Below are 24476 nucleotides of genomic sequence, written 5' to 3'. Positions count from 1 at the left end.
CATCGTCCTCACAAACACTGTCATATATACTACACACTTTGTATGTATATATATATATATATATATATATATTGTACTACGTGTATGGTAAATAAAAGAAAAAAAACGACAGCACCTCTTGGGATTTGAACTTTTTTTTTAAACAAAAGATAATGTACCGGTACATAAAAAACATGTCATCAACCAGGACCAAAAAAATAAGACACAATTGTATAAAACATTTCTTCAAGTTAGAATAAAATACTATCCTATACAATAGTGCATCTCTGGCAGCTCTCTGGCTCCGTCTAGTGGACAGCCAAGTTAGACACTAATGCTTCTCAGTTTAATGCAGCTGTGCACTGAACTACGTCGGGAACTTCAAATAACAACATTTATAAAATAAACAACTTCATTTGATCGTTCACACTGATGGACGCTAAATTAATTGTTAACTATAACTGGGGTTCGACAAGGACAGTGACAAAGGCCTTAGAGGTGCAGGACACCTCCAAGAACAACTTGTCATCCCGTCCAGTGATGAGATACTTTCTTGTTGTGAGCTGGGGCTTGTTTCCACAGGATTTGGGACTTTTTATAATCATAAACAACATTTTTAATGTCGATAAAACATTTTCATTACAGTAGACTTTAGAGGCAGGGCAGAAACTTTTAGTTCCAATAGACAAAGAAAAAACATTTTCCCTGAGGTCATAAAAAAAAGACAAGAGACAATGAACAAATAATGCAATGACATTTGTGTGTTTCAGACTGTAGCAGCTGAGACCAGACAGGGCTACCTATAATAGTTTGCAACTAAAGTCAACGTTCCTCAAGTAAAAATCTGGTGGGTTAAATATTAATGCTGTGTGACGTTGGAACGTGTAGCTTACATATACGAGAGAAACAGGTCCTTTAAGTAAAAACAAACCTTTTTGAAAAACAGCACCTCTTCCACAAAACAACAATCTATAAGATGAACATTGGACCAAAGTCGAGTGACGTCAGGACGTGACAGAAAAGTCAGCACATATGAAGGGAGGTGGATTGAGGAAGGACTCGGCGTGAGCAGGACTTCAAGGAAGAGAAAAAACAAATAACCCCAAGATTATTGCACACAGAATTTACCGCGCCATCCTGAATGCAGCTGCTTACCTATGTTTTCATTTACAACTCTTCTACCTCCACAAGCTGTTGTTCATTCAGCCTTTCTTCCTTGGTCCCACTTCCTTTTTCGATGTCTCCATCTACCCCCTCCACCTCCTGACATACGGCCGTCTCCTTGTGCTGCAGGAGCTCGACTCGCTTCTCCTCCTCCCTCTCTTTCTCCTCGATCAGGGAGCGCAGGAAGGCTGCACTGACCACCTCCTCTCCTTCACCCACCAGATAGGCATTCTTGAATCGGTTGTAGAGCATGGAAGCCTTGTCCATGATCGTCTGACTGGCCCGGTAGTGCCGCATCTAAGTGGAGCAACAAGGTTAGTATGCCATTACATTACAGGAGAAAAAACATCAATAAAATGATGCCTGAAATGTGGTCTGCACAAAAAAAATCTCAGATTTCTGCATTTCTCTCTTAAAAACATCCTGAAAACGCATTTCCTGCTTGTTTCAATGTTTCCACTTTGTATGTTTTTAATCTTATTTATTTGGAGGGACAATAATTGATAATATAAACAATACTCATGAAAGGAAATTGAATTTGAATTAAATAATACAAAGAAGATAGAAAGTCCCCAAAAATCAAAAACTACATTTAGACTTAATAAAGTACACTTCTTTCAAAGTTTTGACCTCATGTGGGCCACATAAATACAACAGCATTTTTCCATACTGTGACCTGTGTATTCACCCAAAGTGGATAATAGAGGAGTATTGTGATATGAACACTGAGGGGTTATTTGAGCAGATCATTGTGCAGTGTGCATACCTTCCTCAGGGTGGCTATGAGCTCACTGTGTCTCTTGATGTGCTGAGATGTCACATAAACTGCGCTGAGCTGATCCAGAGCCTCCAGACATTTGTGGATGTCCTGCAGACAACATTCAACCACAACTTATCAGAACTCACTCATGTGAATTTGTGTTTCGTTTGTGTGCACGCACGCACACTCACACACAGATAAGTTAAATTATTACCGGTTTATCAGACTTGAGAGAGATCCGAATGTCTCCATGGATCCGGTGGAGGGTTGAATCCGTCGGAGTGATGGGAGAGCTCTGCTTGCTTTCTAGCATCATCCTTTCATCACTTTCTGTGCTTCTGCCATCTCCTGTTTTGCTCCCACCACTTCTTTTCTCCAGTTTTTCACGTGGCCTATTCTCTTTCTTTGCCTCTCTGGCACCTCTCTCCGTCTCTGCAGTTATCCTCTCTTCCTCTTTCACCGCTTTTTCTCGTCTTTTGGGTTCTCTGGTTGCCATCCTGTCTTCTCCAGAAGGTACTATTTGGTTGGTAGACTTGTCCCTTTCTCTGCCCTTTTCTTTCCCGTCATGCATCAGCAATCTTCTCTTCCCATCTATGTTTTTTTCCAGCTTTCCAATAATGTCTGAGCTCCCTTTCCTCTCCACTTTGGCTTCTTTGTCTATCAGGCCAGTTGTCTCTGCCGCCTCCAGCTTCTCGTCTTTCTTCTTCTCTGATGACGCCATAATTCCACCCATCATAGTTTTCAGCTGGATTTTGCCTCCCTGTCCAGCTTTTACAATTTTTCCTATGATCTTTCTCTCCGCCTTCCTTTCTTCCAGCATGTCCTGCCTGGTCCCATCACTTTTCTCATCAGTCAACCTCACCTCCTTTTCATCCCCCTTTGGTTCGTCTGTCATCTGACCGTCGTCTGACTTTTCCTCTTTCCCTTCAGCTTCTTTTGCCACCTGAGCCTTTTCTTGTTGTGTTTTGACACCCGGCTTTCTTCCCCTTTTCTCATGCTTTCTCTTGGAGGTCAGATTCTTTATAGATTTTTTCCTGGAGTCTGCAGCTTTCCTGCACACAGGAAGAGCCACAACATTCAGCAGTGTATACAGAAGCTAAATAGAGCATGTGCAAGACTCACTGAAGGCTCTTCACTGATTCTCTCTTCCTGGATCCTCTCTTAGACTTCAGCAAACCTTGGAGGGATTTCAGCAGGCGCTCCCGCTTTAATGCTTGACGCTGAAACCCAGAGATGTGAAATGAATCTGACGAGTGCTTCAGGAGCACGGTGGACAAGTTAGCAAGTTAGAAAGAGCAGACAGACAGTGGAGAGGAGCAAGAGTGGATATATTGCACAGCAGGTGAAAACTGAGCTGAAGAGACAATGATTCTTTGTGGTCCTTGATCGGTTTCTAACAGTAGAGAGGTGATATAGAACTTAGTTAGTCTCCAGCAGTCTTCACTGACATTATCGGCTAGTGAAGAAGACTGCTCACTGCTTTCTGACAAACGAACAACAATATGAAGACCTCTGTGTTGGAAAAACTAGGGCAGAGGAATGACTTTTAAGGTGAAGGAAAGGGCAAAGAGACTTTTGAGCTTGCCTCAGCAAGTCAGCCTCCTCCAGCTAAGCCAACCGTGCACATCTCCCAAATCACACCTGTCCTTTTCATGTTGCCCTTTTGAAAATGTATTCTGTCTCAGAAGGAGTGGAATCAATGGCAACACAAAGAAAAGGTGGGCTGCAGAAGAAAGCTGCCTGCTGATGGACAAAAACCTTTACCTATGTGGGTGATAAGTAAGGAAGAAACCACAAAGATGGTGGTAGTCAGAGCATTCTGGGAGGCAAAAGCAGTACTGCAGTAAAAACTAGAGGGACATAAATGCATCACCGCACAAACAGCGAGCTTGAACTCTAATAATAAAATGAGAAGCAATTAACAATAATGGAGAACCAAGTATTGAATAAATGTAAACAAAAACGGTGCATTAATCAAATTATAGCTCATAAACAGCATTCTGCCAGCTGCTTCTGACAAACTGGGAAAAGAAAACAAAACCTATGAGCATGCTTGACACACTACCCCAAAAACATAGATATAAAAAGTCTCACCTCCTCATCTCTGTGTTTCTCGGGTTTGCCTCGGGCATCCCAATTCTCAGAGACGTTTCTCTTCTGCTCTTCTGCTCTCAAACACTTCTTGTCTACCTCTTTGCGTCGCCTTTTTGGGCCTTTACTGGCAGGTTGTGTATCCTCCCCGCTCCTCTCATCCTGAGCAGTCTTCTTCAGTCGCTCTTCTTTCCTAACTTCTGCTATATCTGATATTGTTTCTTCCACCGCCCTCATCACTTTGTCCTTCCCCTTCTCTGATCCATCCTCTTCTGTCACTTTAGTCGCGTGCTCACTGTCAGAGCCAGTTTCTGCAGTTTTCTTTCTCTTCTTCAGCTTTTTATCCGATTCCGGCTTTCTTGCTTCATCACTTTCAGACTTCTCATCATTTGTCTCCCGCTTCTTCTCTCTTCGATTTAGAACTACATCGATCTCTTCATCCCTTCTACTTCTATTTACGTCTTCACTCGTGGAGCGAGTTTCTCTCTTTGTCTGACCATCTTCAGTTTTATTTTGCTCCCCTTTTTCTTGATTTCCTGTCTTTACTATTTCATTCTGAGTTGTTATTTCTTTTGTCTTCCTTTTCCTTCCTCTCTTTGATGGTTTATTGCCAGAGCCCTCCTCCTTCCCCGTCACTTCATCTTTGACCATTTTTTTCCCTTCCTCTTCACTTTTAGTTGTGGTTCCCTCACCTTCGGACAATTTTTCTTCTGTCGTCACTTTCCTTTGGTCAAGTGCCTCTCCACTCACTGGCTTGGTCTCCTTCTTTCTTTTTCTCTCTTCCACACAACAATTTTCTCCATCACTTCCTGACACTTCTTTTCCCACATCTCTCTCATCTTTTGTCCTTGTCTCCTCATTTTCTGACGGCCTTGTATCTCTTCTTGTCATTCTACGTTTTACAGTTTTCTTGTCTTCCTCTTTTCCTGCCCTTCCTCTTCTGGCTCGTACACTTTGCGGTGTTTTTGTATCTACAGTCATCTCGTCTGACATCCAGCCTGATCTTGTCTTCCTCTTTGCACCATCATGGTTTTCACTCTCACTATTTTCATCAGCACTTTCAGTTCTTTCTCCCTCAACATCAGCCTTATCCATCTTAGATCTCTCTTCTACTATTTCATTTGTTTCCCCTTCAGCATGACCTTTGTTTGATCCTGTCCCTTCTCGCACTCTTCGGTCTTGTTCAGCCTCCTCTAATGAACAGCTCGATTTTTTCTTCTTTCTTCCCCTCTTTGTTTTCCTTCCATCATGCTCGTTCTTCCGGTCCCCGAGCTCTTCACTCCCTGACATTGTCTCATGTCTATTCTTGGTACCAACATCATGTCCTGTCTTCTGCCCCACATCTTTATCAGACATCAGTGCTTTCCCATCGTCACTCTCTGTTGACTCTCTTTCCACCATTTCCACCGTCTCCCCTTGAACACTATCTTCCTTCTTGCTCTCCGCACCTTGTAGTGGCAATTCTAATGAAACCTCTGGTGTCTCTGTCCCTCCACATTCTACAGCACTCTTCATACCACTGTCTTCTACTGTTCTTCTGACCTCTGTTCTATCCCTCTCCTCCTCTGAAATGTTTTGGGTCTTTGTTTTTTTCTTGCTGTGTTCTTCTGTTCCATCGATATTAACTTCACTGGTCCCCTTTCTTTTCCTCTTTGTTTTTTGTACTTCATCAATGCTTAACACATCACCATGAGAACGGGTCCTCCTTTTGTTTCCTCTGTCTTGCTCTTTGTCATTTGTTTTTAGTTTCCTCGGTTTTAACCCAGGACTTTGTTCTAAACGAATCTCTTCCCCTTCATTAGTTGACGACCCCCCATCTTCCTCAGTCACTTTTCCATCGCTTTGCTGTCGCTGCGACACCTCACTTGTCTCAGCATCAGCTGCTACGCTTTGGTTGCTCTTCTGATCATCATCTGAAAGTGTTCCCTCAGCTGATCTTGTCGCTCTGGTCGGTGTTTTACTCAAAGAAACTGCTAACTTTGTGACTTGAGAAGTTCTGCGCCCCCGAGTGGTTAGCTTTGGAGAGGCAGACTTAGCTGCAGCCTTAGTAAGCGCAGTTGGTTTCCCAGATGGTTGTTTTTCTGGTATCTGGGGGTGGGGGGAACAAAAACAGTAGCCATTGTCAACAAAAGAAAATTGAGTACCAGACAGTAAGTCTGGAACTGTGCTAACCTATATTCACTTCATACGCAAAAACAATACGTGACAATACAAAAGGTCATCAAAATGTAGGGATGCACCGGTATTGGTCCGATACCAGGCTTGAGTACTCGTACTCATGGAATGGCCACCAATACCACAAAACTGACTTCTTTACAGCAGTGCGCAGTTTTTGAATATCACTTCATGACAATTTTGTAAAATTAGTACTGCAGTGAAACTCCTAACTGTTACTCATGTCCAAGAAAAACATAGTGAGGAATGTTTTTCAAATAACAATATATACAGAAAAAAAAATCTCAAAAGTAACTTACGTGTGATGGCATATGTATTCGGTATTGGTGAGTACTCGCACACTACCTATTTTGGAAAAACAGGCATTGGTGCATCCCCGGTAAAATGGGCTATTTTGGTGCTCAAAAATGTAGCAGGGAGCTTATCAGCTTTGATGAGTTATCTTTGCCGATTTCATTCATAAGTATTACGTATGGAAAAGCATTAATTGTAATGTAATAGCTGGTAAGCATCGATCACACAGGAAAAACAAACATCAGCCAAAACAAATTGAAACATGTAGGATTCTCTTTTGCAACTAAAGCCTAAACATTTCATTAAAATGTTGCAGATCACTTTTTTAAAGAAGGAATTTAGAAGGAATTTCATATTATATAATAACAAAAGACCAACTTTGAGTTTGCCACAGATCCCAGGGTTGTTCTGGATCTCCCACATGCCCTCGCTGAAACCCTTGATTCGAACGCCACTGCCATATTTGGTCTTGTTGCCGTTATAGGGAACCACATTTTCAAGGGGCACATTCCCACTAAAGACAGACAGAGAAACCAACAAGCATGAAAACCTGTGTCATCAAGTGGTATTTAGCTTTAGCTGTGTATACTTACACTTGATGGGTCCCAAAATAGAAGACTGGAACTCGTTTCTTGTATCCGATGTCTGACTTACACACCTGAGCAAAAAATAAAGGCAGTACTTGAACACAGCGAGTCATACAAACATTAGCAGTGTTTTTTTTTCATACCCTGGCAGGCCAGAAAGGGAAGCCCTTCATCTTGGCGAAGACTAGGTCTCCAGCTTTAACACTGCCACCACTGTTCCCCGACATTTCTCTACCTTAAAACAGGTCGCATATTAGATTAGAAGCCATCTTCAATACCCAATATGGGTGTACAGACCGTCAAACTTTACTCGCACGTAAACACAAAACCAACTGCACTCATGCAAATCACCGAATATATCCTTGTATTTGTCACATTTTAATACCTTTATAATATAAGCGCTTCATTCGCATTCAAATGGTTGGTTTAATAAAGACGGGAATACAATGACCTGGCTTCAACATTATTGTGAAGACACAGCTGCTAATCTTTAGAGAGTAAGACAACAAGGCTGCTTGCCAACTTAGTTTCGTTTTTAGCAAGATGTGATTCCCTTGTTTACAAATACACCGCTGTTAGCACAGAAGCTAGGCTTATGCTAACAAGCAGTTCATTCACGCCTTCTGAAAAGTAGACGTCACTTATCGACGGTGGTCGCTTGCAACTAATTGTTAAACGTGTGTGCGGTACTTACAGCATATGCTGCGACTATATCCAGACAAAACTATCTGCAGCCTGCTTGACACCGCTGGAGGTGAGAACCCCAGTTACCAAGCTACATATCACGTGTGGCAGTTCGTGTCACGTGATCTTCCCGCCTCAGCGAGGTTCCATGGCAGCAGGGGCGGAACTGACGTTTTGCATGGCAACGTTGGAGACAACAAAGGTTTTAAAGTAGCCAACTGAAAAAAAAACCAAATTATTATTGAAGTAGTTTTTTAAACGCACCCACTTGAAAGACTGTCTTGTGACATGTCTAATCCGACCATGGTCACTTTAGAAAAGGCTTTGTTGGTCTTGCTTAAACTCAAAAGATAAAATGTCTCACTCCTAAATATTCAGCTTCCATAAGTGGCCCAACGTTTTATGGACTATTTTGTGCTTCCCCTTAAAGATACAATGTATCACAGGAAAATCAGTTCCAATGCCAGTGCACTGCAAAACATATTGCCACCAATAACTCCAAAGATACAGATGTTATTTATTTTCATAAATGTGTTAGCTTTGTAATATCCCGGGAAATTTCAATTTAAAATAAGAAATACTAAAAATCCCAAGCACAATCAGCATCCAGTATCACAAATATTCTGACAAGACTGATGCATGCAGTCATTGTATTCACCTTGACTGAAAATTGTCCATAACCAGCATTATAGATTTCTATTTTGTCTTAAAACCAGAAAATTCATCATGAGTTTGGCCATAATGGCTGACTTTTCAAATATCCAAGCACATGTCACATAAGCCCAAAGTCAGTGCGGCAATTTCAATAGACAGATTTAATCACTTCCACTATCACTGTCGTCCTCTTCTTCAGCCTCTTCTTCATCCTTTTTGTCCGTCTCCTCAGCAAGTCCAGCAAAGAAATCATTGTGTCCAAGAGCTTTCTTGGATAGAGACTTCATTTTTCCATCTTTTTTCTTCCTCTTGCGATATTCATCAACCATGGTGTTAGGTAAAGTGGAAATGTCCCAAAATTTGATGAGCTGGTCGTGGCCCGTGCTGATCAGAAAGCGGGTATCCCAGGATTTGGCGAGCTCCTCGATTGGTTCACCAAGGTGCTGACCAATACAGCCAATGACTCTGTTTGGGAGGAGATTGATGGCCCTGGTGGGAAAAAATAAAATGTTAGTTAACACACTGACTGACAATTTTTCCTCCTGTGCATCCTCTCCGGCCTTGAGTGACTGAATGTGTCACTGTATATACGTATCACAGGGTATGTGAGTTGATATTTGAATTCTTGAAAAACTTGCAATAACATTGAGCGAAAAGTGCAACAAGGATACAGTTTGATGGATGGAATCGAGTGATTACATTGTCTTGCACTTTAATTGTGTCTCGCTCACAGGGTACAGGAAGGTTGGCACTTTATTCATGATATGAAGGCAGTTTTGGTATGACGCTGAACTAAAACTGTTTTTTTTTTTCGAGTTGGAGAGAGGAAACATGTCCTTGGCCCACGTATTTTTCTTCATTTGAAGCAAAGGCAGACAAGAAGGAAGGAGTAGAACAGAAGTGATTTTGCTGGAGTATTTACAGATGGCATGATAGTTGTCAATGACGCACCTGATGTATCCGTCCATGGAACCTGTGCACATGATGTTTTCAGTGATTGGAACAATACAGTCGATGGACTCCGCCTTGATCGCAAAACGATCGCTTGTAGCACCGAAACCGTCCCAGTTGAAGATATATACAGTGCCTTCACTGGAGCCACAGACCACCTTCTTCCCACGCTTCATTATCTTCACTGACGTTAGATCGGCACTCTGATACTCTGACAGGAACTCAAACCGCCGCCTCTTGATGTTGAACACGCCCATAGTACAATCACCGCTGTGGGGCAGCAGAGCAAAAACAGGCTATTAATATGATCAGGAATATGATACATGTTTTGGACTCCTTTCTATGAGCCAAACAGGATTGGTGAGTTTGTTACCTGGCAGTCAACAATGTCCTCTTTGCTTTGTCAATTGCTATGTCACTGATGTAATCCTCGTGTTCCTTCATGTCCATGAAGGATGTTCCTTTTCTCATGTCCCACACCTGCAGAAGGCAATTGAGCAAAACAAAATGTTTGCTATGTTGCATTAAGATGTACCTCAATGAAATCAAACTGATTGATGAAGCTCAGTTCAAATGTTTACTGCTTAAAAAAAGCTTACATTTATAGGATTGGTGGGAAATTTCCTCCAGTTTAAGAGTAACACTCGAATTTGCCAGGTTCGGGTAGTTTTGTGTTATTATAATAAACATTTCACATTAATTTTGACAACACTTCTATTGTATAACACTCACTTTTAAAGCATGTTTAATATATTTGCAGGAGTATTGTCAGCTGTGGATACAGTAATAACAACGACTAGTACACATTTATTGTTTCGACGTAGTGATCGACAAGTCTACTTTTCGGTACCTTCAAGGTTCCTCCATCATCCCCCGTCGCCAGAATGTTTTCATCCACCACCAAGAGACTGTTGATCGCGGCACCGTGCGCCCCCCGGATCCTGCTGACCAGCTGCCCTCGCTCCACGTCCAGCAGATGCACGGCCTTGTCTCGTGAAACGCTGTAAAGCTTCAATCCATCCTCGGAGAATCGTACCTGGCGACATGACTTGAGGTGATGCCCGGACGACCACACCTCCCGGTTCTCTCCTTCGGTACATGAATAGGAGAAGGCATACAAGTCACCGTCAACGTCCCCACAGACCAGCAGATCTCTGCTCGGGTGGACAGCAACCGTGTTGGCGACTGCATCCAGTTTGATGTTCTGTGGAGTCTCTCTGATCTTTGGTCCGGTTGACTGAACTTCGTCATCATCCGAAACTTCGTCTGAGTGTTCAGCTGGCGCCTTTTCCGAGCTTTCAGCATTCTCGTTGGTTTCAACTAGTTGTTTATTGTCCGTTTCTGTGATGTTTGTGTTGGCAGCGTGGACCACGGACGCTGCCATATTCCTCATACGTCTTCTTCTATTGAATAATGTTTAGCCCCACAGCGCCATCTGCGGTAACTTCTAGCATCACACACATTGACGAAATTGTGTTTCTGATTTTGGAACTGTTTTCATGCTGTTTGTGCACCAAACAACAGAAGAAGAGTGGGGGAGAGCGTGAATACCTATAGGTATTGAATGAAGGGACGGGGAGCACGAGAGGAATCTGAAAGTGAATGGCCAGCCAGACTTCGACTGAACTGCTGTCAGGCAGCGGCTTCCTGAAATGCAGGATGGGTCAGAATTCTAAACTTAAATCAGTATATCAATGTATTTTATTGCTTTGGGACAATTTAGTGCTTTGTTGTAACTCTATTTTCTCACTCTCTATCAGTACAGATTGAGTGATGATAACGGGGCTTTTCACTAAAATATTTTATTTTGATTTTATAGTATTAAAAACGTACTTGGGCTTTTAAGTGTGAAACTTGCCTCTGCTGTTGTTGAGTTATACTTTTTCAGTGGTACATATTTTAACATAGTCATGCCACCACTAATAATATTCTATAATATTACTTTAGAAAAAAAAGTACCAGGGTCTTTTAGTAAATTAAGTAAAATGAAGCCTTTATAGACTCAAAACGCTGTTTTCAACAACCGACTGTGTCAGTCTGACTGTTGAGAAAATTCCTACCCGCAATAATCACTACATGCAGGGATCCTGAATTGCAGTCTAGAAACTGCTGAGTCTGTACATTTGTTTCAAAAGTTTGTAAATGTGTTTTGCACATCTCAGCCACCGTACCGTAAGGACATCTACAAATCATCTTCACCGTTTTAATTTGCACGTTAAAGCAGCGCCATCTTGATTGCTGCTTTCTGAGTTTGCCCAAAATTGTGGACAGTATCTCCAGATCTGCACCTGTGAGTTAAAGAAGAAGAACACAGTGATACTTTCTATTATTCTTATTAAGGAAAGGAACAGTGTAGGTTGTCCGATGTACAGGGCCTCATGTACGAATGTCCCCCCGTCTCGGTCCTGTGTGAGGTCTGGCGAAGACAGGCCTGAAGCTTGGCTCTGCACCGCCTCTCGCCCGTTGTAGTTCCCTGTGCTCTTGCCCGGTCCCGGGACTTCCAGAACAGGAGGAAACGGTCTTTCCGGCTTTGCTGCCTCCCTGTCCTACATAAACTCATCGAGGTACAGTCGGAAGAGAGAGTCTTTGGGGACGGGGCACGTGACCAGCACTCGTCGTCTCCATTGTGGAGGCCCGTTAAGCCCAGCCACAAGTGTCGCATGGCCATTTTCAAAGCTGCACAAACATGGGCAGCACTCTTCATTAGGGCCTGACACATGCGCAGAATGGCAAAGACATCTGCACCTTGCACACTTCTTCTAGTCTCAACTACGTCTTGCAAACGTCAAGGCATTGAGGGAACCCATCAGGATTGAAAGGTTATTCTGTATCTGTGCACCACATGGGTAGGTTCTGTCCAGGAGTGTGAACTGGCCCTGCTTCTCAGATAACTTGTGCTTCGCTTGTGACCACATTGAGTGGTTCTGTGCCAATACCATCCCCAGCACATCTCCGAGAGCTGACACTCCCCACTTCAATTCTATACCGTCCACGGTGCAGTAAACCCCACAGGTGCCGGGTGAACCCTTAATCGCACTGGGGTTCTCCATATCCTGCCCACAGCTCTTGAGAGGGGTCTTGCAGACCTTGCCCGATGAATTCAAAGTGTCGCTGTACGAGAAGTCTCTGGATGCAAACGTATGCAAGCTCAGATTCAAGACTCGCGTGGCGAAAGCCCATCTAAGGCTTTCTATATGGTGGGTGGAGTCTGCCAGAGTGAATCAAAACACTTCTCAGGTATGAAGGCGCGGCATCGGAGTGTATAAATCAATAGTGACGTCCGCTAGGGAGATATGACAGAGAATGCCCCTTTTTAAAGTTTGTGGTTCCATTTAAATACAACTATGTATGCTCATATAAGAATGCAATTATGCATCTGCCCTCTAAGCACAGCTCTAATGAATAAATATACAATATACATCAGTTTATATACAACAGCATTATAAACTGCACAAACAAATAGCACACATGCGCGTAACACCATGGCAAGTCTTTCTCAGTCGCAGATAACTACAATGGATAGATTCAATTACAAAATAGGATTATGGCACGTTTTCACACAGGAGGATCACATTTCATTCGACACTATTTTATGTAATCATTGAGTAACTTGTCATTGAAAATGAAAGAATATCTGAGAGCGAAATTAAAGTGCAAGTGAAATTAAGTACAAATATCAAAGAACTAATGAAACCGACACAATTTTTTACGACCGTTTATCTGTCACATGAACGTCTCTTCTGCCAATCCACAGTGGCTACCACGTTGACGTCACATAACAACAAAGATGGCGTCAGATTCAAAACACACTAACGTCGCCGTAAGTATTCAGCAAAATTCTACCTGTTAATGTTTTATGTTTGAACTGCAATAAATTAAGTAGGACGTATTTCGCTCCTGGTTGTGTTTTTTAAGATAGCAGCGTCGTTTCATTCTTAGCGATCCGTGTTTTCTTTCACTAAGTATAGATTAATTCTTTCTCTCGACACTCAATTATCCTCAATATAACATCAACCAATCTGCCTTCGTTGTTCATTTGTCACATTTACTTTAAGGTTGTGGTTTTTCAACTCTTGCAAAGTTGTATTTTTCAACTGTTTTAATTGTTGACACACACATTAGTTAGTGAGTGCGTCTTCTGACCAGGAACCAGCTGCAGCCCAGCAACAAGAGTGCATTGAAACTGGACCACCACACTTTCAGTCAATGCATTTGCCCTTATTCCAACCATCGATCATTCCTTCTGTAAATGTTTGGGTCGCTAATACTCCCTTTAACGCGGTGCGACACAGAACAAACTGTCGGACCCGAGACGACGTCGCAGGCTGGATGTGTGCAGAGAGGTCGGCCAAACTGGGGCGGAGAAACCGATGTCACACCCTGGACCTTTAATCATGACCAATGAGCAGAGAACAGTAAGGTAAAGTTGATCAACATTTTTCATTTGTATAATCCTTGGCAATAATGTGATGTCAATTATATTCACAGATCAAAAAGAATAAACGACATGAACCAGTTAGAGCTTCATGGTGGCGAAACTTCAGGTGCTGCTCCTATTGATTATGAGGACCATGAAAGAAGAAGGACACAAACAAAGAAATCTACCAAGTCAATGGGGACAACATTGGATGTTGAAGATGTAAGCAAAGAGTCCATAAGACTGAGATGGAGAATTAATCAGCTGGAGAAAGAGAAACTGGATCTGATGTCCAAGCATAACCAACAGGTGAATCCATTAAAAAAATGTTTATTACATAACCAGGAAGCATAAGCCAAGCAAAAATGTTTCCAATTTTGTGCTGTTGGATTGTTTGTGTTGGGTATTTGTAAAAAAAATAAAAAAGAAAGAAAAGAAAAGAAAATACATCACTGTATGACTTAAGAGAGGAATGTTTTGAAATGTGTTTCAGCTGTGTGGCCTACAGTTGGAGGTGGCCAGACTGAGGTCATCTTTGGAGCAAGGTGAAGCTCAGCGGACAGAGCTGGAATTCCAGCTAACTGTGACCAAGAGAGATGTGGAACGAGCCGTCAAGCTCGGCGAGGACAAACAAAAACTCCAGGGTAGTTCACCAAAGCATCTGTCGTTATTAAATCTCAACCAGAAATACTGTATGTTGATAGTTTACCATGTGTTTTTATTAGAACGAGTAGAAGAGCTACAGCAAAAAATCCATGAACTGCAAAAAGTGGTGGAAATCACCCGGCAGGCCAGAGAGGAGGACCAGCATGCGTTGCAGCAGGAGATGGAGGTGCGGGACCGCCTGATTCAGACCTGTACCTCAAAAAACCAACACTTACATCAGTTGCTGCAGGTAAACATTTTGTCTGTTTTTGATGGTTTTGATTCACATAAGTAAAACTGACTGTGTAGATCAATCTGAAGTAGTAAACTAGTTTATCCCTCTGAATTTTGTGCCACTACTAGGAGCAGAACGATACCCTTGAGGAGGCAGAGAGGAGGATGGCTGAGGTGCAGAAGGAGCGAGAGAAGGAAGCAGAAGCAAGCAGACAGCAGGCTAATGATCTTAAATACTTATCCGAACTAGAAGAAAGGAGCAGGATTGAAAAAGAGGTGAGATGGGGTAAAACATGTGCGGAGTGGAGCTAGATGAGGTGTTACATTTCTAAAGCTAATTAAGGGGTGATTTTCAGAAAACACAAATGAAACATGAATAAAGCAAAATCATGAAGTACACAACCATATAGGAAATGTTTGTTAGTGTGAATGTTATTGAAATGCTTTGGCTGTGTTTAGTAACAAAATATTGTTGGAAATATAATATTAGGACTCCAGACGGAACAGAACACCTTGAATCATGTGGTCTTTACAGGCATCAATTCAAAAAGTAAAGACTCTGGAGTCAAACATGGAGGCAGCACACGCCTCCCACCTGGAGTGGAAGTTGAATTTTGAAGTCATGCAGGTGAGTCACATTTTTTCATTGAAGTGCTTTGTGTGCATTGAGTGTTTTCTTTTTACAGTAATATTTCAGTTATTTTATGTTATGTTGTTCATGGGCTTCTCCCATCCAGTATTCCAAAGTGAAGTGCTATGACAACTGTCTATCAAGATCGACATCAGACTCCTTTTCAGTACTTTTTGTGGATACACACATAGCGCCCAGTGAGGACTGCAGTTTTACCAAAAAACAGTGGACTTGCATAATCATTCTCATACAATTGGGGATATGTATTACTTATTCATTGTTACTATTTGTAGAACGACTATTATGTTTGGCCATCTTGCTTTATTGTACATTTACGTAGACGTTAATTTTCAAGTTCAATGACTTGTCTTGTTAAGATGCGTGTGCGAGACCTGGAGGCAGTTTTGGCAGTGGAGCGCTCAAACCAGAAAGAGGCACAGTGCAACCTGGAGCTTTTGCGAGCTCAGTTCATGGAGCTGGAGAGGGTTTATCGTTCGGAGAAGGAAAGGGCCAACATGGCAGAAAATGCTTTGGAGCCGTGAGTTGTGTTGCAATTTCACTTTTTGCCAATTATATATTTTTCATATATTTCTTTCATGTTTGTATTTGTATATTTTGCATGCATTCCAAAAATGTTATCTATTGTCATTCACACTTTTTAACAGGTTTAAAGTTAATTATTTTAAGATCACTCGACACATCTTTATTCTACGGAAGAGGATTAGGGCCAGTGAAGAATAAAAAAATTAAAATGGCAGAATTTTCACTTTTATTCTCACTTAAAAGTCATAGTTCTGAGGTTAAGGTCACGGTTCTGAAATTAAAGTGAGAATTCTGAGAATATTTTTTTTTCTTCACTGACTTCACTTCTTCCGTAATATTCTCCATGTCATCAGTATGCTTGCTTTGTTGAAACTTCCAGGAAATCAGTGGTGTTGTTTGTTCCAATTGCCAAGCTAATTTTGTTTGTAGGCTGCAGAAACAACATGAACAGTGTATGTCTGACTCAAATGCTGCCTTGGAGATGGAGAAAAAGATCGGAGCTGACATCATGCAAAACCTGGAAACTGAAAGAAAACAGCACTGGAACACACAACAGCTTCTCAAAGAGGTTACTAAAAGTTAACTTCATTTAAACTTGTTTTTGCTTGAATGGTTTAACTATCATTTTGTATTAATTCTGTAGGCTGTAAACAAGCAATCTGAATGTGAAGAATTATTCATGAACTGTATGAGAAAGATCGGAAAAAGTCTTGAAAAGCACAGCTTCGATGGAAAAGCCACATCAATGGAAGCAAAGAAGGATGGGAATTGGAGTTACTCCTCTGAAGTCTTGAAAATGCTAAATCGAACACTGTGTGCCTTCAAAAGCAGACAGGAAGTCACTGAAAAACAGGTGAAGTTGCATTCTTCTCCGCATTCAAAGCTGTTCAGTGGTTGTGTATTGGCACATACATACTATTTTGCCAACGTAATTTCTGTAAGGATAAATGTATATAAAGGTATAAGTGGATTTTCCCCCGTTTCATTACCTACTCCAATCGTGACTTGGTTGCCTCGACTCATTCATTTATTTGCGAACAGTTTTTTTGTCTTTTCTCCTTTTCCCCCCTCTTTCTTTTGTTTTGTTTAGATTTACAAACAAACAGAACATTTTCAATGGGACGACTGGCACACGGTCTGAAGCTTTCATGTCACTGGTGACAAAATGTGAATTTTGAACGTTTTTTTAAGGTTTTCGTCCTCATTATGGCCCGTTTATCCATGTTGCTACCTGCTGTCCAATTAGGCTCATTGCACTCTTAATAATCTTATGTATTATTGAATTATGCAGTGCAATACTTCGTCAAAACATATCACAGTAGCATGGGTATGTGAGGCTTGGGGTTGTGGTATGTGCTGCTTATGTATCAATGTTTAAGTCCTGACAAGTTGTGTATATAATATAATAATATAATATATATTATTAATATAATAATATGTTCTTGCATCTCGTTCCGGTTGTTTACCTGTCTTTTTATAAAAATAGTGTGAGAAAATGCTATAACGAAAATGTTTTAAAAAAATGTAGTGTTTCTAACAGCTTCTAATTTTTGGCTCTCTTTCTGGCCCTTTTGTGGCAGGTGCAGGATCTGTTGTTCGCTTCAGAGAAACTGGATGAGGAGAACAAGCGGCTCCATCAGCTGACATCAGACCAGAAAGGACGAATAGCAGTAGATAACAATCAAATATTTATCTTTGCTTGCTAAAATGGGTTTTGGAAGTTCACGATTGTCTTTTTTCAGGAGTGCCAGCGGGAAATCAGTGCTCAGTGCCAGGAAAGCTCAAGATGGCTGAGTCTTTACCAGAGTCTGCAGGTAGAACTGGAGAAGGAGAGGAAACAAAGGGAGGAGGAGAAGCAGGAGTGGGAGAAGAAAAGGAACATGGAACAAAGGGAAAGGGAGAAGGACCAGGAGAGAAGGGAGAAAGAGAGTCAGGAAACGTTAACACATGTCCAGGAGATGAAGGATCACTACCAAAGGGAGTCCAAGGTGCTTTTTTGACTTTTTTGTACCTTCAATGATAGAATGATGAAGAATGGTGATCAAGAATTCTTTCATCTAACTCTTTTAATATGATTTGGTAATGCTTTCTCAGCCTGTTTTATGGTCTCCTGTTTTCTCAACATGCATCCCATAATGCCATAACATTAGATCAGTTTAATTAAATGAATGCTGGGATAACTTAATTTCACTTGGTCACACGGTGTCTGCGCATGTGTTAGGAACGTCTGTCCTCCCTCAACCGTCTCTACCAACGTCTCCTGGGTGGTTGTGCCGTCCTTCGTCAACCCCAGGTCATTGCAAGTACTTTAACCTGGAATGAGCAGTGCGACAGCATCAATGAACACATCGACCAACTGACTTCTGACCTGCAAAAAGCCAACACTAAGGTCGATAACGCCTCCCCAAAAAACAATGCTCATAAATGACTCTGTGGTCACATGTGTGCTGCTCATTTCCAGGTTGCCTTCCTGCAGAGTGCCTGCAGAAAGAAAAGTGTGTGCGTGAAGGAGCTGCAGAACAGGCAGCAAAGCCTCTTGTCGCGCTTAGAGGAGAGCCAGCGGAGGAGGGACGAAGCTTGGAGCAGCAAACACACTCTCGCTGTCACAGAACTTCAGAAAGAGCTGGAGGTAAAACACTGCAGTTGAATCAGCAAATTTGTAAAGATGCGAGGGGTGTTTTGTGTTCGGCTGTCCCAAGTGTCATATTTCCCTCCAGTGGATTAGCGTCTGGCAGGAAATTCTCCCTCTGGTTCTCCTCTTAAGGATGCTGGGTTTTAACGCCTGGCTTGAAGAAATCTATGCACAATGTTAAGAAAATAAGAGATACATAAGCGTTTACTGCCTTTGACTGAAGAGACTCAGGTCCACTGGGATAATGGGATATCACTGTATGCTGACATCAGCAATATTCCCTGTGGCGGTCTCTGGTGTGTCAGCTGACAGGAAGAGACGGAACAGATCAACAAGGTTCTATAATGAGATGTTCCCTGGACCCAGTCACTGGGCAGGTCCTTCTGCGACAGACTGATCCGTTTTAGGGAAAGATACAGTACAGTGTACTACCTCCAATGTTATACGCTTTATTAGTCTGTTGACAGAGGTTTATTAGAGACATATAGACACAGTCAACCCTGATGCCGATGATTAATAAAATGCAAGGGACCAAGAAAAGGTTATTTCATATTGTTTTATCTTTTAATAAATAATAAATGAATACATAATAATGCAAAAACTGAGTGCAATCTCTCCAAAGTACAGCCTTCCTGATTCATTTGTTTATTATAATTGTGAGGTTCAGCTACAACAGCCATGTTAAGCTTGAGGAGACTGTGATGAGAGAACAGGAAATGACAAGGCAAAAAGCAAAGCGTGAGACTATACAAACTTCTATCACCAAAGTTCTGTCTAGTTAGCTTAGAGTGGTTTGACAGCCTTAAATATTTGATTTAGCCACCAGTTTAGTGAGTTTAAATTCAGGAAAATGTATGATAACACTACTTTACTGTGTACTGTCTCGCCCTGAATAAGAGAAATGGAGAAGGATGAGTATTCTGCCAATAAGTTACTATCATCTTAAAAACAAAAAAAAAACACTTAAAGCCTGTCTGCAAATCAAATAAGCAGAACTGTCTCAGGACTATCTCAGTCATGTTTTGTCCAAGACGGTCCGCTACTATTACAAAATGCATGTTTTCCTTTTGAGGAAAGAGTAATGTTGTTAATGTCTTAAATCAATTATAGACTACATTTTTGTTTTGTCTTCAGCACTACCGCTCCCAATGTGACTCCCTCAACCATCACATCGCCTCTCAGACCTCTGACCTCACCCAAGCTCAGGACCTTCTATCCAAGAGCCGCAGAGAGTCAGACTCCTTTCTCTTAGCGTGTGCGCTGTTCACTGGGATGTTGACTCACACCCTGCTGCGCCTGCAGACGTTGTGCAAACAGAAAAGTTATCTGATGTGCCGTCTGGAGGAACGTGAGAGGTTAGCCCAGGAGGTGAGGAAGCTAGCTTCCGCTTTGGAAGAGGAGGAGGAGGACAGAGGACCAAAGAGAGCGTTGAGACTGCAACAGTGGAGGAGAGTAGTGTTAGTGGTGTTAGCTGTCAAGAGGTGGTGTGGTATCACTCAAATGACTCCAGTGATTTTTCGGCTGAAAAGAAGAATTCATCCCTCGTTGTATGTTTGCATCGGGTCACAGCTTGACTGTGCGGCACAAAAAAAGGGAGGTCAGTGGCTGTATCTTTGGCAAAATTTCTTCAACTCTGGCTAACATCCAACTCATTGAATACCTCTTTTGGCAAAGATGTTGGTGTCCAATGGCTTCGATCCAAACGTCTGGCTACGTCCATTCTTTCCTCTGTTGCTGACCTGCAGACGACACTGTCTCAAAAGGGTAAGCACCTTCGTCATGCGATCCAACTAAACTCAGACATTCTAGCTCATTCTGTCCTTCTCTAGACTCATCCACTGAAGATATAATGTCAGCAGCTCACTCAGGACTGTCCCGCCTTCTTGACCACCTCTTCTGCCAGTCAGAGTCCAATGTGGAACACAAAAAATCTCACAACAATGTACTGAGCCTACAGCATTCCATAAAGGTGATCTGAAACACTTGTGTTCACTTGTATTGTGTTCACTCACAAAACTACACATTGCTTAAGCATCTCAAGGGCACCCGGCCTTGGCTGTATAAGAGCTCACCTAATTCATAAAATCATTGCTTCAGCCTCCTTCTCAGACACTGGTGTCCAGCCTGCAGCAACACTTCCTGCTTTTCAGCCAACGACTCCACTCTGCTGAAGTCGAGAGGCGGAGTCTGAGGCTGGAAGTTGCCAATCTAAAGAAAGCAGATAAAAGGGAGGTGTGTATGAAGTATACAACACTGAGAGGTGTTTAGAAAAGTCTTATTACCATGTTTGTTTTCCTTATGTATGTGTGCGTGCATGAGTGCAGGTGGCTGTGCAACGATTCCACAGTGTCTGTGAGGAACTCCACCAGGCACTCGGACGAGAGCAGGAAGCTCAGGCTCTCATCAAGGTGCAATCTGAGCAGCTACAGTCACTGAGAAACCAAGTCAGTGCACAGTCGGCTCAGCAGCACAATGATCAGAACATGCTGAAGGCAACAACAAAGGTTCATGCAGTGGCTAGAAAATGCATTTCAACTGGAATAAGACTTTAAAATGGCCTGTTTCCCTCGCTTCAGTCTCTTTCTAAGGTTCAGCAGCAAGTGTGCAAGAAGGAACGCTCCCTGAGGATCCTGGCTAAACATCTGTCAGCTGTTCACAAGGAGAGGAGGGAACTCCAGGAGCGACTGAGGCAGACTGAAGACGAACTGAAAGAAGCAGCAAAGTAAGAAGTTAAATTCTACACAGAGAGAGATCAGTTATCCAGGTCATCAGGCAACCAGCTGAAAGTGAATGGACGGTGATGACCAATATATTCAAATGCAATATCCTCACTGTCCAAATGTAAATAACAAGAGGAACATCCGTCCTCATGCATCTGCTGGGTGGGGCTGTGGTAACCAGGGATGGATTCTCATGCCATGAGCCATTGTCCAAGGCTGATGAGTATCAATGCGACATAATGTTAATACTGGGGCTGACCTTGGCCCACTGTGTAGGTGTGAAAAACCAAATATAGTTGCTCTATTCAGAAGATGATTTGCGTGTGGAGGCTGTTCAAGAGGCTGTATGAGGCTGAAGGGTGGTTTCAACCCCCCTGTTTCGAGAGTTTCCAGAATTTCTTCCAAGTGTCTCTAAGATATGGGCATTTTCACCATCAAAAGGGGCCTAAATAACCAACCGGACACAGACCATTTCTTGGTACACTGCGGTCGATTGGTCGGGACTGGGAATTTGCTACAGTTGCCATTGCTGCTGGAAATTACAAAAAATAATCATCTGTATTGGTGACTTTAAACATTTGCTTGCTTGTAGATGCAAAGCTTGCCTGATCAGCTACATGAAGGCTGCAGAAGAGAGCTACAAGGAGGTGATCTGACATGCACTGCCTGTTAAAGTGTGAAATAAACCTTCGTGATTTACAAGGACTTCTTCTGCTCTGCAGGTTAAAGACAGTTTTGACCGACGCTGTCTCTCTCAGTCAGCGAATTCCCGCCCTGCCACGACCCTCGGTGCACCCCTGGAACCAGCAGAGAGTGTCAGGGGAACACCCGAAATGATGGCATGCCAGGTGCGACATCTGCCCATTCACCTTCCTTCTCTCTTATAAATGTATTGATTTGTATCTCTGTCTTTCACTCTTTCATTTGCAGTCTCTTCTGGCCTCAGTGACTCAGCTCTATCAAACCTTCAGCTGCAGGATCGACTGGCTTCAGGAGGAACTCTCTGCCCATCAAAGTCATGTGACTGCTCTGCGCAGTACTCTTCGGGAAACCTGAATTCTACCATAACCAGTATGAGTCTTCAGATTTTTTCGGTGCACAACGAGAGACATTCTCACGAGAGCAAGCTCCAAGATGATGGTTCAGAATGAAAGTTAACCAGCTGAATGTGATGCATAAAAGAAGGCGCCATTTTGAGCAAAATTAGGTTTTATCAATTATTTCAGATATCTACATGTGCCATTTTAGAGTTTTTCCTTGTTTTATCAATAGTACACTATTAAGTTTTATACAACATTCTCAGACTACTGCAAGTATTCTGAGAGAGGGTTAACAAAACAATATATAATAATAATATTCGTGCCATAATCCCAGTAAACCAAATTGATAGCTTCTATGATCAAAACGTTTGACTTTTAAATACATTTTGTATACTTTGTATCCTTACAGTACACTAAAATGAAAAAATAGAAGGTTGAAGATTGAATAAGGAAGTGACAGAAGTAGGACATAATAGTAGATTAAAAAAAAAATAAAAAAAACAAAGGAATAAATCCAGTCCTCGATTTACAAGTCAGATTACACCAACCAAATTTGGTAATACAGTTGTGAAGTCATAATTTTGGACATAAAGACAAAACAAGCATCCAGAAAAACATGTTGTACTGTGTTTATGAAGTAGACTAATGTGATGAAACTGCATCTTCTTTGGTTTAGAACCACACAGCTCAAGAAGTGCCTAGTTTTGAACTATTTTGTACTAAAATTTGCTGGCAACATGAAACCATTGTTAATCACAAGGCCAATTCTCAAGACACAAACATTGTGAAGATGCAAGCGTCTTTAAAATAGCTGTACATAATATTGAATTGTAATTTTAAAAAGTAAAAAAAAATCAACTTAAAATAATTTACAACTGTTTAATGATGATGAACAAGAACTTGTCACATCACAAAACTATTGAATATTTCTCCAGTTTCACTATGACCTCTGAGTGGCAGCGTAAATACTCAACGTCCCAACTTGCAACAAAAGTAATATTTCACATTACAATTGTGTGCTACAATAATTTGCTGTAGTTCTCTCGTCTTTGTAGGTTGCTGCTATAATCTACCTTCATGCAAACACTTCACAGCTGCTGATTTTTGTTTGGAGAGTTTACCAACCATAACTGAATGTCAGTAAAGTATCTGTATTTTCAAGGTTTTGGAGCTACCTCAGTCTCTCTGGATGACAGAAGCCAACACCCCTCTGATGGACGCTGATGTCCCCTCCTCAGTTTTCATCCCTGTCACGTCTAAAACAAAAGAAAAAAGAGGCCAGTGAAGAGTGGAGGGAGAAGAGCGAGCCTGCAAACGTTTGAATCCTGCTGCCCTGTTCGTCTCTCCACCCTGCTGGATGCCAACAGAAGGGTGATGGCAATATGGGCGTCATAACGACAGTGTCAGATCTGCAGCTGGTTGCTGTCAAAGTAAAATCTGCTCCGTCCTCATCCAAGTCTAGACTTTTATCAACTTCAAGTGCACAATTTCAACTTTGATCCTGCAGCAATCAGGTCCATCCTTTTTACTACCTGCCAATGTGTTGTTATTTAAGTGAGAAAACTTTAACATTGTTCATTTGATGAAAAGAAGTCATGGAATGAAGCGCTCCTGCTTTGGATCCTGGTCATGCACATTTCTTCCTTGGGTACAAAAAAAAAACCTTGTGACCTCGGTCTTGCTTAATGATGTTTACTGTCAATATTGCATTGTTGCTAAGTCCGACAGCAGTGAAATGTAGTTCTTTGCACTTCAGTAAAGTTTTCAATCGATTACCAAAAGCAAAAAAGTCTCATCAGCACCTTTGCATTGAGGCCCGTGGCAGTAGTCCTGTTTGTCTCTCTGGATTTCCCCGAAACACAGAGATACCTTCAGGCTCTGTTGACGGGTGGAGGCAAAAACTTGCCGCTGCTGTCATACATCATGTTGCTGACTTTGCCAAATCATTACCATCATTATTCCCTGGAGATTTTTGGAATTTTTCCCCGAGAATATCTTCATCATTATGTACATTAAAGATGACCCTTCGATAACAGGTTTGGTTGTCACATTTCTTGGCAACCTTGAATGTAGATAAGAGTCCAGGTGAAATGTTCCGGTCATGAGTTTGATTCCAATTTTTAGCTCAAGTCTGAGGCATCCAGTTTGTCTGCAGAGTATATGGACTGGTGTTTTTGCCAAGTTAGTTTCTTTAGTTACATTGTGTGAGAGGCTAGCACACTTGTATCGCTAACTGCTACTTAGCAGTGATGCTTTCGTTTCACTTTCATTTTTG

At 41.9% G+C, this 24476-nt stretch overlaps 3 protein-coding genes across 5 annotated transcripts; 1 reads left to right on the top strand and 2 right to left on the bottom strand.

Moving 5' to 3' along the window:
• Nucleotides 1-126: 126 nt before the first annotated feature.
• On the bottom strand, nt 127-7879 carry psip1b (PC4 and SFRS1 interacting protein 1b). 3 transcript variants are annotated; one of them, XM_053860642.1, is made up of 10 exons: nt 7745-7849; nt 7194-7281; nt 7057-7121; nt 6842-6977; nt 3998-6082; nt 3026-3123; nt 2118-2955; nt 1910-2011; nt 1135-1440; nt 127-1053 (listed from the first exon to the last, which is right to left on the bottom strand). In XM_053860642.1, exons 1-9 carry the CDS (start codon nt 7747-7749, stop codon nt 1147-1149), a joined length of 3711 nt encoding a protein of 1236 aa, XP_053716617.1. In that variant the 5' UTR covers nt 7750-7849; the 3' UTR covers nt 127-1053; nt 1135-1146. The 3 variants fall into 3 exon arrangements, with proteins under 3 accessions (XP_053716617.1, XP_053716618.1, XP_053716616.1); XM_053860643.1 differs by having other exon boundaries at nt 127-1440; nt 7194-7285; nt 7745-7879; XM_053860641.1 differs by having other exon boundaries at nt 127-1440.
• A 369-nt stretch (nt 7880-8248) lies between these two features.
• Nucleotides 8249-10732, bottom strand: wdr55 (WD repeat domain 55). Its single transcript, XM_053860644.1, has 4 exons — nt 10190-10732; nt 9713-9819; nt 9340-9609; nt 8249-8877 (listed from the first exon to the last, which is right to left on the bottom strand). Exons 1-4 carry the CDS (start codon nt 10730-10732, stop codon nt 8550-8552), a joined length of 1248 nt encoding a protein of 415 aa, XP_053716619.1. The 3' UTR covers nt 8249-8549.
• Nucleotides 10733-13131: 2399 nt separating this feature from the next.
• Nucleotides 13132-24422, top strand: LOC128755812 (coiled-coil domain-containing protein 171-like). The gene is made up of 24 exons (XM_053859834.1): nt 13132-13159; nt 13632-13759; nt 13828-14065; nt 14250-14400; nt 14482-14651; nt 14765-14911; nt 15171-15263; nt 15644-15804; nt 16239-16377; nt 16453-16662; nt 17390-17479; nt 17552-17797; nt 18031-18198; nt 18271-18438; nt 19576-20038; nt 20116-20205; nt 20271-20410; nt 20539-20673; nt 20766-20945; nt 21018-21163; nt 21754-21808; nt 21884-22009; nt 22092-22232; nt 23364-24422. Exons 2-23 carry the CDS (start codon nt 13710-13712, stop codon nt 22215-22217), a joined length of 3492 nt encoding a protein of 1163 aa, XP_053715809.1. The 5' UTR covers nt 13132-13159; nt 13632-13709; the 3' UTR covers nt 22218-22232; nt 23364-24422.
• Nucleotides 24423-24476: the final 54 nt, after the last annotated feature.

Source organism: Synchiropus splendidus, chromosome 3 (genome assembly GCF_027744825.2).
Source record: "Synchiropus splendidus isolate RoL2022-P1 chromosome 3, RoL_Sspl_1.0, whole genome shotgun sequence".
Taxonomy (NCBI): Eukaryota; Metazoa; Chordata; class Actinopteri; order Syngnathiformes; family Callionymidae; genus Synchiropus; species Synchiropus splendidus.
The sequence above is the reverse complement of the archived record's forward strand: the minus strand, read 5'-3'. Positions and strand labels throughout refer to the sequence as shown.

Excerpts from the sequence above, each read along its gene's own strand:
- psip1b (XM_053860641.1), bottom strand. Across the intron at positions 6,978-7,056 it reads TATTTTGGGACCCATCAAGT|TGGGAATGTGCCCCTTGAAA; the intron begins GTAAGTATACAC and ends GTCTGTCTTTAG. Across the intron at positions 6,083-6,841 it reads GGATCTGTGGCAAACTCAAA|ATACCAGAAAAACAACCATC; the intron begins GTTGGTCTTTTG and ends CCCCACCCCCAG.
- wdr55 (XM_053860644.1), bottom strand. The coding sequence starts at position 10,732 with ATGAGGAATATGGCAGCGTCCGTGGTCCACGCTGCCAACACAAACATC. Across the intron at positions 9,610-9,712 it reads AGGACATTGTTGACTGCCAG|CGGTGATTGTACTATGGGCG; the intron begins GTAACAAACTCA and ends GCTGCCCCACAG. Across the intron at positions 8,878-9,339 it reads TCCATGGACGGATACATCAG|GGCCATCAATCTCCTCCCAA; the intron begins GTGCGTCATTGA and ends TTTTCCCACCAG.
- LOC128755812 (XM_053859834.1), top strand. The coding sequence starts at position 13,710 with ATGTCACACCCTGGACCTTTAATCATGACCAATGAGCAGAGAACAGTA. Across the intron at positions 14,401-14,481 it reads GGACAAACAAAAACTCCAGG|AACGAGTAGAAGAGCTACAG; the intron begins GTAGTTCACCAA and ends TGTTTTTATTAG. Across the intron at positions 18,439-19,575 it reads AACTTCAGAAAGAGCTGGAG|CACTACCGCTCCCAATGTGA; the intron begins GTAAAACACTGC and ends TTTTGTCTTCAG.